The sequence below is a fragment of the Ammodytes marinus genome, assembly GCF_949987685.1.
Source record: "Ammodytes marinus genome assembly, chromosome: 9".
NCBI classification, from domain to species: domain Eukaryota; kingdom Metazoa; phylum Chordata; class Actinopteri; order Uranoscopiformes; family Ammodytidae; genus Ammodytes; species Ammodytes marinus.
Genome location: NC_137213.1, coordinates 15,013,872 through 15,027,784, shown reverse-complemented (window position 1 = coordinate 15,027,784; position 13,913 = coordinate 15,013,872). Strand labels below are relative to the sequence as shown.

Sequence of the window (13,913 nt, the reverse complement as noted above, 5' to 3'; positions counted from 1 at the left end):
TCGCCCTGCCATGGACCCGCAGCATTCAATATGAATTATAAAATGGCAAGCCAAGCATATCAATGGATGACAGACTGGATGTGTATGGCCCGGGGCCAGAGAGAGGAGTTACAGCACAATAGCTTCCCCGTTCAGTCAACCCCGGGACTGGAAATACCAGTGTGGGCACCAGGGAGGGTCTTCCATCAGCACAATGCAAAGGCACTGCTTGAGATAAATGTTGTGCAGAGACGTTTTGTTAGCCTTTACAACCTAACGGGGAGCAACACATGCAAACGTGTGTGTTCAACCGGGGAATACTTCCCCCCCTTAAAAAAATATCTCCCTTAGAGCGAGATGATCAACGAAGGTTTAATTCAGAGCAGCTCTAGACTGTAAGAAAAGAGAGAGCAGGGATTCACTTTTAGGATTCTGTTGTTAGTTTTTTTTAACTGCATAGGAAAGTCCCTCCATCTGCCCATGCAGGAGCAGTATAGCTAGGGCCTAGGGCCTAGACAAACACTGCCTCTTGACTCTGGTCTCTTCCCTGTCTCTGCAGGTTAACACAGCTATCAAACACAAACCCCTTTTTCCTATGCATTTTTCCCGCTTTTGTGTGCAATATTAAGATATAAAGACCGAGGTGCCTGCCCTCCTTTTGGCATTCAAACACGACCGCCAGCTAAACGTATTGACACTGACTGTACGACATAATCCCCCCCTAAATCTGTCTTTCTTTGCTTTAAAGACTAAGATAACAGCTCTCATTGAGTCACAGCAGGTATGCGCCTCTGCACTCGGCCCAACCTTTTGTGACTGCATCCCTTTGAATCTGGCCGTCTTCTTTCATTTCTCTTAGCCCGGGCGGCTGGAAACATCTAAAACATTATCTGATAACTGCGTGACCTAGTTTTAGTAAAAAGGTAATGTCTACAGAGAATCCAGCGGTGTCAGAAGTGTTTTCCCTGCAGTATTATACTCAAACCCCCCTTCCAAAAAATATATTGAAATTGTAATTTGCATTATTTTAAGATATCAACAAGGATTTTCATGCAATAACCCCCCCGGTCCCCCTCCCATTTTCCTTTGCCACTGCGAGTGCTGGTCATGTTAAAGCAAAGGAAAAACATGCACCAAAGTACGGCAGGCTTGACAAAAATTTCACAGTTCTCTAATGAACCCCTACAACTGCACTCCCTGGGGTTCTCAGCAAAACACCTGCCAAGTGTGAAGTAGATAGGATGAATGGTTGGCAAGAAGCACGAAGGAGAGACCCACTCATAAACACACACACACGCACAAACACACACACACACACACACACACACACACACACACACACACACACACACACACACACACACACACACACACACACACACACACACACACACACACACACACACACACACACACACACACACACACACACACACACACACACACACACACACACACACACACACACACACACACACACACACACACACACACACACACACACACACACACTTGTCTTCCTTGATAGTTAGATTTGGGCAAATGTCTTAGAAAATACAGCAGTTATGGAGAAACAGTATTCTGTCCACAAATGAATGTTGGTATGATGTTCCCTCACTTTTAGCTACATTTGTGTCCTCTACCAGCTCAGGCCAAATGCTCCTCTCTGTTCAATGGCTAGTTGCTACCTTGTTCGTCTAGTGTTTGCTGTTGTGCAGGTAGCGTACCAAGAGGTTGAAGTTTATACACCGTAAGGAATGTCATGAGAGCAGTGAACCGAAAAAAAGTGAAGTTGCTGCTAGCAGACAGCTAAACAATGAAATGACCTTAGAATCATTCTAACCTCTCCAAAGCCTCGGGGGGAGCTGCAGAATCTGCTGATAATTATCTGTCGGTTCATCACTAAGACCCACTCCTTCTAAATGTCACCTTGTCATTTGATACATTGTTAATATAGAAATATCGACTATAGCAGCTTTAAGGATTATGACTTTAATTTAATCGTCTATACGCTCGACTACATGAATTTGTTACCATTTCCATGGTAGTAGTGGCTAATTCCATTGGATTATGCGGAAAAATTTATCAGGTTTGTCAAAACACAGGCCCGACTGGTGTTCACTCTTCCGACTGGCTGGGGAAGTCAATACCGGGAGAGGGGAGAAAGTCTTATTTTTTTTTCTCAGCTATGTGTCAATGAGCATTTCAAAGCTTGAGGGATGTTTTGGGTGAAAACGATAACCGGATTATACTCTCCTCATGGTGAGATACAGGAGGCAATTATCAAGGGGAGTTTTTCGTTGCAGGGACTCTGATGGAAACGCAGATCCTAAAAACGGGGCTGCTGGCCCTCAGGGCTGGACAGGCGGAAGGTGAGTGGCATGTGGATAGAATAAGATATTGTTTTCAGAAGGAGCAACACAAACACACACGCACAGACACACTCATACACGCACATGCAGACAAACACACACGCATACATACATTCCTTTCGAATGGACAAATATGCATTCTTGGGCCTGAGAGCCCTCACATCAACTGAAACCCAAAACCTCGGCCTTTCTGCATACCAAAGCAGTATTCCTCTCTAGGAAATTCGACAGGACTGTTCAACTCATTTTCAAAGCCAGGTCAGGCTTCAGAGGGCTACTCTTCAAAAAGCCTCAGTAAGACTCTTCTTCTTCATCTATATTGTCTAGAATTTGTGCATCTCTGCGTTGAAAGGCTGCTCAGATACCCTGCCCCATAGCAATCTGTCTTTGTTTGAATAAGAAACTGTGCGCCACATCAAAAACCAAAACTAGAGGAGAAATGTATCAAAGAAGAAAGTGGCAAGAGCGAAAGAGAAAAGGCAAAATCTAAATTGAAAAGGAAGCAAAATAATGTGCCCTGACATCTATCTGTAATCAATGCTTGGCACATAAGCATACGATTTTGGGTTACATTATTTTCCCAGTACAATACCAAAAATTAATGATAATGATTAAGCAGACATACCAACATCAGTGGTTTTGACGGGCATGTAGACAGACAGTAGTGTTTTGTGACAATACATGTAATTACAGCCAAACTTACTAATAGAAAATGGTTGAATGAACCGGAAAAGGAGCCTTGGGATGTCAATGCAGACAATTACAAGCACTGACACATTCTTCTCCCATTTTTTGGCGCTGATACAAGTGCCATGCTTTTGTTGGTTTCAGTTGTGCTGGCTGCAAAGAACAGTGTGTGTGTAAGGCACATATAAAATAAATGTATCTATTTTTCTGAAGTTCCAAAACCTCAACATAAACTCAGACAATCAGTTACAAAGCTCATTGTGCGTAAAAAGGTGCGCCTATAAACCTTTAGGGTTGAAGGCTGTGTCGTTTTGAACGTTGTTTTGGAGTGAGGCAAAGCGCCACTGAAAGTGTCTATTATGGGTTGGCAAGGAACATTTAATGAATTAGAGTACAAAGTATTCGAAACTCCCTTTTCAAAGACTCCAAGGGTAAAACCACTGAAGGGGAACCATTAGCACAGACTGTAGAAACGAGTGCTAATAAATTCCACACATTCATAAGCTGAATGATAAGTGGCGTCTCGAAAAGGTGGACCAGAATCGCATTGACACTGCTCTCTCTGTGCCACGCAAACTCCATGGTAACTCACCTTCGGAACAGTGGAAGCAAAATAAAAGGAGCAAGAGGCAGCGGAACACGGGACACCTCCACAGTGCAGAGGCCATGGTGTGCTGTATGCAAACGATGCAGGAGCCGCTTGGCTAATAATAGCAGGTTCAGTGCGCTGCAGTGGGAGGGCGGAAAGCTGCAGCAATGTCAACGATCAGTAGTTCTCGGAGGAGCATCACCAGTCATCTTCTCATCTGCAAGAAAAAAAAGAAAGAGAGAAAAGACAGAGCATTAAAATGGGAGGAAAGGGACGTCTGTGTTGGCATCATCAGCGCCTTGGGGGTGTGCTATTTATGGTGCCATTTTTAATCTGAATTCTGCACGTGTGCATCGCAATTAGAGGAGTCATGTGCAAAGTCGGCAGCACAAATCAGAGCACCATGAAAGCCACCGATGAAATCCTCCTGACTGCTGTTTGTCTGAATAAACAGAAGCATACTTCAGAACCCAAAGTTTTCACCGACATATTGCAACTTTTTATTTTTCTCATGTGTTTATGAGCGCACCGAGTACAAAGCAGATAGCGTGCCTGGCGCTCGGCACTTAACTCAACACTCGGTTACAACCGAATGTTTACACTGCCTCATTCTCCCACTGTTCTTCCATGCCACCTTCCCCATTTACTCCCTGGTCCCCACGGGAGTGGCTTGTCGCTCCGGTAACACGTTCACACAGGACGCCATTAGAGACACTGCCGCTTTGTGGAGCTACTTTTGTCTCCTTCCTTATCAAGTGGCGGCAAAAAAACAGTCCCTTTGTCTGTAAGAAGCAGCGAAAGGTTAGAGCCTGAGACTGACTATAACCCGCCAGACAGATAAGCTGCTTACCAAAGTCAAACACAGAGGAGGGATGTGTTGTGTGTCATATGTGAAATGCTACACACACACACACACACACACACACACGCACACACACAGACTCCCATATGCTTGCCCACACAAACATATATAGCCAATGACACACTCCTGTTGATGCGGACACACATGCGCACACAGCATCCCCCTCACCAACAAGAGCAAACAAGTACACGCACGCACACACACACACACACACACACACACACACACACACACACACACACACACACACACACACACACACACACACACACACACACACACACACACACACACACACACACACACACACACACACACACACACACACACACACACACACACACACACACACACACACACACACACACTTTCATATTTATTCCCATGTGGTTGCCATCCAGCATCTCAATCCCAATGCACACGCTCTCATGTATCAACATCAAAAACATGGTTAGTCACTTGGTTGCCGTCGCTATGCAGAGGAGAGTGAATGCTTCTCCCGTTCCTGAATGCTTGCTGCTCCAAGAGCCACCCGTCAAGCTAGCCTGATTATTTTATAATGAACCCAAATTTGAGCAGCAGAGCAGTCAGCTCTGATAGCTCTCCAGGCCTCGCTAATGCGCTTGGATATTTTTGGCAACGCAGAACCTCACAAAACATGGGAAGCTTTCACATTAGCATACTGAGTAATAATTCAAGTCACCATTGGATTCAATCTATACATGACCAATGCCTGGTGAGGGAATAATGAAGCAGAAAGAAAAAAAAAGAAAAAAGAAACACCCACTGGCTCTGCACCTTGCCTGACACACAGCCTTGGAGTGTTTATTTTCATTTGAGGTCATCCTGGAGGAGCAGTGGTGCAGCACAGGCCCGCGCCAAGGAAACACATACACACACATTTGGCTAACTTATCATTTATCAGTTAAACTTGGGTGGTTGGTTTTTATGGGAATTGTGGTCTTATTTGTCTGCCAGTTGTTTATCTGCCAGTGGCGCCATATAACTAGATCAGATGAGAGTGGACTGGAGGGTAGGAACTCTCCTGCACGGGGAAGTCTTTACACCAGCTCTTCAACTGAGGCTGCTGGCTCATAATACTCTCACAGACAGCACTGCCACCGGTTCAATATCAGGGAAAAACACCTAACCTCCAGAGACACACAGACGTCTTCCTGGGTCATTTATCTTCTGCTAATATGAGACCTAGGGGGCAGTGGGGGTAACCATAATGGTGGTTGACAGGAGGAGATTGGAAACTGTTGATGGGACATACCCCCCTCACACACAGACTCACACACACACACACACACACACACACACACACACACACACACACACACACACACACACACACACACAATCAGCCCCTCCAGACACCAGGGGGCGAGAGCCTTCCAGGCCGGGTGGATGCTGACTTGCCCTCACCACTCCGGGGTTCTATTCTCCAGATCGGCCGTCTTCCCGCTGGGCAACACGTCTCCTTTCTCCCTTAAGCCGGTGGAGGGACACAGCCCCAGTGCTCATCTTCCTTAAAAAAACACTGATTTGTTTGGTGGGATTTCGGCAACTGAATCGCCCCAGACTTGAGATAAAAGGATTAGGCGATTAACATTAAGATGCTTTACACAAGCACTGACAGACGTATCATAATTTCCCATCAGGGGATGGAGGGACTGGATAGCGATGCTGGTGGTGGTGGTGGGGGGACTAGGATGTTCTCAAGCAGAAAATGATTTTAAGAGTTAAGTGAGGCATCGTAACCCCTCAGAGATTGTGCAGACGAATTATCTACACCAGTCCCCCCCCCCCTCCCTTCTCTGAAGCCATGGAATTGAGGTTACTTGTTTCTCGGCCAGCGATTTTCACATAATGATCATCGTGTTCCACAGAGGCAGACATGTTTAAAAAAAAGAAAAAGAGAAGGTACACAGTTATGACTAACTGACACCATCTACACTAAATCTAATGAGCTCAAATATATAATATGCACCAGAAGACCACTGACTCAATAAAAGCTACTCATTTTAATCTGTGGCCTGGAGCTCCTCTTCCTAGAAAAATACGTGGTATATAGTCCCTCTGGTTTTCTATCTCTATTAACTTTATATATTTCAGGAAACAAGAGAAAAAAAACACAGCAACGGAATGAAAAATTATATACAAACATTCACGACATCTGTTTTTCTTTTGTCTCCTATACATACACAGTGGAAACCCAAGGAGAGGGAATCTATCATCAGTTAAGATAATGGAGAAAATCACAGTCCACAGCCCATTTTTCACATCGGCCCGATAGAAATAATAAGCAAGCATTTAAAAGAGGACGGCAGGCAATTAAAACGTAATTGAAATAAATGGATGGAAGGAGACAGCCCACATGTCTTCACGTGAAATACTAAGGCTGGGTTGCAACGGCCAAGTTGCCGAATGAATGCGAGCCTCCCTCCAAACAAAGCTTGTGTCTGCCTCACTCAAGCTGGAGAGGCGTCCAATGAAAGGGAGAGTGAAGAGAAGGGAGGGAGGGGAGTTTCTAGACTTAAATGGATGGGAGAAGAGGGGGAGCAGAGGAGGAGAAGAATGGGCAGGGGGGAGAAAGAAAGGGGGGCGGAAGGGTCACGGGCGGAGGATTGACAGCCTATGAGTACGGCCTGACCTCCTGGGTTCGCCTCCAAGTTTTTCTCCACAGGCTTAGAGAAAACCAAAATAAAAGCCCAGGAATGTTAATTTATTTTCAATTGTCGACACCGAGGAAGGGGGAGAGATAAAGAGCGCATACATACATATCAAGTGAGACTGGAACAAAAACTAACGCGCACAAGTCCAAGTGTAAGCCCCAAAACCTACAAGTGAAATAGAGATGTGGCTCTCTCTCTGTTGAGCTGGATCTTTGCCGGGGCACAATGATTGGTCTTCCAGCTCTTTTGAACGACTACTAATTTGGAGAACTTTCTGTCCCGCCCACATGCCCTACATTCAGGACCAGAAAAAAAAGTAAAAGAAGAAGAAGAAGAAGAAGAAGAAGAAGAAGAAGAAGAAGAAGAAGAAGAAGAAGAAGAAGAAGAAGAAGAAGAAGAAGAAGAAGAAGAAGAAGAAGAAGAAGAAGAAGAAGAAGAAGAAGAAGAAGAAGAAGAAGAAGAAGAAGAAGAAGAAGAAGAAGAAGAAGAAGAAGAAGAAGAAGAAGAAGAAGAAGAAGAAGAAGAAGAAGAAGAAGAAGAAGAAGAAGAAGAAGAAGAAGAAGAAGAAGAAGAAGAAGAAGAAGAAGAAGAAGAAGAAGAAGAAGAAGAAGAAGAAGAAGAAGAAGAAGAAGAAGAAGAAGAAGAAGAAGAAGAAGAAGAAGAAGAAGAAGAAGAAGAAGAAAAAAGACACATGTGAGAAGGGGAATTTTCAAAGATCAGAAAATGGTTGATGGGCTAGAAGTGGGAGACGGGGAACCACAGGAACTAAGAAAACACAGCCTCCAGATAGTGTGTTTTTTTTTTCTCTTCAGTCCTCGGTGCACCCTGGTGTTCCCAAGGAACTCTTTTGTCATGACAGTCCTGTCAGGGCTGCGCTTCCAACCCCTGCAGGGACATGATGTCATTTCCTTGGCTCCACCAGTGATGTGGAGAACCTGCCATCAACTGCCAGAACGAAGTGATGGGCCGACACCGAGCACAGTCTGCGGAGCGTGTTCTCTCGACACGGAGCTGATAAGATATACTATGGGGAGTGGAGGAAAAACTGTGGGCTTACAGCTGTACACACTGAAATGATAAACGACCTGAAGTCTATATGAGACAACAGTGAAAATTAAGACATTTTTAAAGCCAAGAAATGCCAAATGTTCCACAGGTTCCAGCTTCTCAAATGTGAATATTTGATTTCATAGTTTTTTTACAAGGCATCAAAAGCGATTATATTTAGGTGTTGGGCTGTTGGTTGGGGGGAATACAATTTTAAAAATGTGAAAATCTAAATATGGACTTTTGGAAATTGTGATGGACATTTAACACTACTTTTGGACTTTTTTTCTTCTTGCAGTAAGAAAAGTTATTTTAACTTTACCCTGAGAACAACAAAGTTCCTTAAACAACCCATTTATTCTGCGTTCCTATGGGCCAGTGTGTGTGCTACTTACTCCAACATAATTAAAGCTTCCATTCGGTGCCTATTAATAATGTATATTTCAACAGGTGTTTAAATTAAGGTAAACAGATGGCCAGAAGTTCTTACATCTTCTGTTTAGTTGTGGGTCAGTGAGTTCCTGTTACATTGAAATATGAACAACAAACTAAAAAAAATCTAATGAATGCCACTTAAAAAGCAGCTTATTTTGTTTTGGAGACAAATGCCTCTATATTAAAATGAGATGAGAATGAAAAGAAAAAACATGATCTTTAGCTCGGCTCAAAAAAGCCCCAACCAGAGAAAAAAAAACCCTGAAAAGGTGCAATGTTCTCCCTGTTTTATTGAGAGAGCACAACAGTTGGTGTGTTGAGCGGCTCTCGGCCAAACGATTGAGGCAGAAGATAAGATAGAAGTGCCAGCGGGCAGATGGACGTAGTGAAACGGAGACGGCAGAGCAAAGAAGCTCAGTAAAGAGAAAAGAACAAAGACAAACCAAGACGGAACAAGCAGGTTAGTGTCAGGCAAAATAAAGAAAGGGTGATGTGTAGTTCACAACAAGGAGGAGGGGGAGATGCCAGGGTAAAAAGGGTCAAAAATGCATGTTTCCACCAAGGTGTTTAGTTGAACCCCCTTCCTCCCCCCTCCTTCAATGAAATACGAGACATGTCCTAAAAGTCTGCTTCACCCAACGTTAGAAATATTGACTTCCCATTATTTTCATTATGGATTATCCGTCATTAATTTTCAGATTTTTGTCAATTTGTTGGTTTAGTCCATGGGTCACCAACACAGTGCCCGCGGGCACCAGGTAGCCCGCAAGGACCATATGAGGCGCCCGCAGGCCTGTTCTAAAAATAGCAAAATAATCTATTTCCCACCTTTTTTAAGTCATTGTAGATCATTATTGTGAGAAATCATTAACATGATCAGTGTCTTCACATAGATGAGCATCATTAATCATTAATAATAATATATAACTAAAGGCAAATTGAGCAAATTTGTTATTTCAGAAGAGTGTATCAAACTGGGTGCCCTTCGTATGACGTAGTACCCATGAAGTAGCCCTCAGGTTCAAAAAGGTTGGTGACCCCTTTAGTCTATAAATAATAGATGATCAGAATGTTTCCAGAGCACAAGGCGATATTTTTTTCGAAATATCTTGTTTTGTCTAACCAACCGACCATGTCATATTCCCTACAAATATCGACATTAGTATCATTGAAGGGAAAACCATAGAATAGTCCCATTTGACAAAGTGCAACCAGTCAATTTATATATTTTAAGACGTTGTTTGAGGCCTGACTCAAATTAGTACAGACTTTGTAAATACTGTTTTGCTTGTGGTTATCTCGACATATTTAAACCAACTGCTTGCTGCAGAAACTGTTTACGGAAAGAAAAAAAGAAAAGAAAATAAATCCATTTCAATGTTGTCAAGGTTAGTTGGGCTCATTGAGGCCATATGTAACATTCTGCAACTAGAATTTTTGAAAATGTTAAAGGGAAAAACCTTACTTTTTCGTTTAATATATCCTGCTACAAGTTGCTCAGAGCTCATTGGCCAATCCTGCTTTGGCATTGAAATGAATAGTTTGACCTCGGAGCAGTTGGTTAAGCAGCGGGGTCACTGGAGAGGAGCAAAGAGCGGCTTGGCGCAGACAAGGAAAAGAGAGCGCTTGCTCCTTCAGAAGAAATCAGTCTCTTCATATATGCACAGGCAGCTTCCCATCTCGCCAATGCTAGCACTCCCCTGCCTTCTCTTTACCCACCCACACACACACACACACACACACACACACACACGCACACAAACACAGACACACACACACACACACGCACACACACAAACACAGACACACACACACACACACACACACACACACACACATTGATTAACTAACTCAACATGTTTCCAGAAAGCGAGGTGTTGATATTCACACCTTCTGGGTAAAAAAAAAAAATTGACGCAACATTAATATATTTTTACACTATAGCCCCATTCATACTGGATTAGTTCTCAGTAATCTGTAACGTGAAGTAACTGCTAATACATGACATGTGTGATGTTAATGAACAGCATGCGGGCCAGGAGAAAAATCAGTGTAATTGGCCTCCGGTTTAAGAGAACACCACTCATGCGCTGCCGTCGCACTAAAGATGTACCACGGTAACTCGTTCAAAACCGGTGACGGAACAGCAGCAGAGGATAAAAAGTTGCATCTGGACCCCAAGTGATCTCACTTTGTCCTCCTCTCCCAAAAGGAAATTACTCATTATTCGCAGACTATTTAGGGGTATCTCGACCGGCTAAAATCTGCACAAGTTTACTGACATGGCAAAGATTCAGATGGGGCTAAAAATTTACAGACATACTCTACTTTCGATTACAGTTCCCCTCTCCGCCCCTCTCGTAAAACTAATCCCGTCCAAATGGGGCTCGTGGTGGGTGCAATGACAAAGTGGCAAGTTTCTTGCCAAAGTGAAGAGCAATTAGTTTTTACTATATGATATATGTATATGCAAATTGAGGAAACGCCGTTAATCCTTAAGGGTATCATGTGGTTGGCTGTGTAACTGAAAAACAAATTTGGAATTGTTTGGGGGGGGGGGGGGGGTGTGTGTGTGTGTGTGTGTGTGTGTGTGTGTGTGTGCAATAGCAATTAGCACATTATTATGAAAATGGTTAATGAGCTTTCAAGATTAATGGTATTCCAGCATTATTAATAAAATTGGCAAATATTTTGATGATCATTTAACCTCTGCAAAAGTTTTTCTCAAATTGATTATGGAGCATTAGCGGTTTTTCCTTCTACCTTTTTCATTCTATCAAACTGAACATCTTTGGGTTGTGGACTGTAAAATAGAAGAAGAAAAATGAAAAGAGGAAACCATTTGAGGAAAAGGTTTTTTCATTATTTACCTCATTGTACATGTCATGTGATGAATCGAAGAAATTAATCAGCAAATGAATCGATTACAAAAATAATCGTTATTTGCAGCCCCCAGACTTTAATTATGATAGATGGACAGATATGTGGATCGATAACTGTTGGATTTCCACCTTTACTAAACACTGCCTTATCTGCAAATGATGTAACATCTAGTTTGAGAAAACTGACTGTGTGGCCTGTGAGAAAATATACTGTTTATTTCTGAGTTGATTTTTTCAGCCTTGAGAAGTACCTGCAGTAACAACCTGCACCAATCAGAGAGCAGGGAGAAGGTCACACACTGCCTCTCTTCTATCATTTGGGTTTTGGCAGGTGGACGTTCAAAGCACACTGTTTAAAGATAGTTTAGTATGCAAATGGCATTGAAACCAATAGGTTGAAGAGAAACAGCATTTTGCAATGTATTGGAAAATTGCATTTGACCTTTTCATCCAAAAAAGATACAACACAACGTTCTTCCCACTAATGTTACGTTTGGTTAACAAACAAGTAACCAGACTCTTGACACCACATACACATAAGCAGCTTCGCCTCTCTGCATAGTCCTCATTTACACTTAAGTCTTGATGCTTTTTCTTATTGATTTCTAGAAGCTATTTTAAAAGTATTGGTTGTGTGCTTATTTTTGTCTAAAATCCAGTCTATAGGAGCATTACCTAGGCATGGTCAGCACATGGGCTGCATTCTAACTGTGGAGTGTTTGTGTGGTCTCCATTCATTCAGTGTCTTCTTTAGTGACTGACGTGCATTCATTTGCCTTAATTCAGGCCTGTAATGTGCACTCAGGAGCTGCCGGAGTGTTACGCTTGTTACGCTGCCATCCAGGGACAATTTGATGTAATTTGTTTGAACATACAAAAAAAAACACATGTCGTCATAGTTACAAAGATGCAAATTGCTTTGCACTAGGGCTGAACTCGATATCACTATATTATTATACTTACTTATTATTATTATATAAGAAAATGTATCTCAACCTCAAAATTCATTGACAATTCAAAGTTGAATTTCAACAAAACAAACATTATGAAACCCTCATGAAGTTGGATAAATACTAAAGAGCTGCAGCCATTTTTCATTCGATAGACCAAACGGTTAATACAATAATGGCAAATTGGCTAATAATTCTAAAATTTGCTAGTCGCAGTCCTCAATGTTCTATTTTTCATTCAAGTTTCAAGACATCATTAGTGTTGTCTTGTCATACATCATTCAATCTACGTATAATATGAATTCACCCATCCTAACAAGAGGATAGGTGGGACTGCAGTATCAACAAGCCCTGAAGTGTTTCGTTTTTACCAGAGAACTTAAGTCTGAGTGTGTGAAAGCTGCAATAGGTTTACAGTCTACTCAACGGGGGGGGGGGGGGGGGGGGGGTTCCGCAATGTAAAATAATGTTTGAATATGTCGATGAAACCATACCAGCAACCTGATTCAAATTATGAAACAAACCACCGCACAACATGGTGCAGCTACTGAAGTGCTATAAAATTGCCTCATATACCTTGGCTTTTTATACAACACTGAGGAATAATTGTCGGCTGTATAATGAGTCCCGAGAGAGGGCTGCCAGTGCTGTTACGTACCCGCAATAGCCATGTTTAACAATCAACATCTTGTGGCTTTTTTCTGAATGTAAACCGATAGAAAACAGTAGAAAATTGCAAGAAATGTTTAGCATTATTTTATTTATTTTTAAGTTTACTCCAGGTAATCTACTGCATTTTTGTGCCATAGCACAAGTGGTTCCTACTTGTGCTCAATACTTTAAGACAATGACATTCAGTTGAGGATGGTTTACAAAGGTGTTAAGCGTCAAACATTCACTGTCTTATAGCTTTGTTTTTTTGTGTCTCCACCTACTCCTATAGGACATATTTGGTTTGTTTAGCTGCCAAATTCTCACCTATGATGGCCAGTGAGTTGCTTACTTTGCCTGCATAACATTTGGTTATAAGAGATGTTCCACTGAAAATTGCTGCTCCAATCCAGTCCTCCTATACTTTTTGACTTTTTATTTGGATAGAGTTTTTGTGCGGCTTTCTTGTCCAAAAAATATGCAGCACTGTGTTGTTGTTTTTATTTATTTTTTCGTAGTCTGTCTCCAGTGCCATCTTTAAAAAATATTCTCAGGAAGTTTCTGTTGGGAACCAGCAGTTGCATCATTTCAGTCAAAAATGTGGTGAAAATCCAACTGGATAACAGTCACCAGAGAAGCAGCTGAAATTTGGTTATATTTCAATACATTTAAAAAAAAGAAAGGCATACTTGATGATATGTTACTTGTGGCTGTTGTTGTTACAGGCTTGTGCACGGATTTGGGAATTGAGGGACATTAAAAAATATTCTATGTTCATAGA

At 42.3% G+C, this 13,913-nt stretch overlaps 1 protein-coding gene across 4 annotated transcripts in view; it reads right to left on the bottom strand.

The window, feature by feature from the left end:
• Nucleotides 1-13,913, bottom strand: part of adgrl2b.1 (adhesion G protein-coupled receptor L2b, tandem duplicate 1) — an 86,390-nt gene that overhangs the window by 62,222 nt on the left and 10,255 nt on the right. For all 4 annotated transcript variants that reach the window (XM_080034406.1, XM_080034403.1, XM_080034404.1 and 1 more), the window contains exon 2: nt 3,631-3,844. In XM_080034406.1, coding sequence (XP_079890532.1) covers nt 3,631-3,706 — 76 coding nt within the window. In that variant the 5' untranslated portion in view covers nt 3,707-3,844. The remainder of the gene's footprint in view (nt 1-3,630; nt 3,845-13,913) is intronic.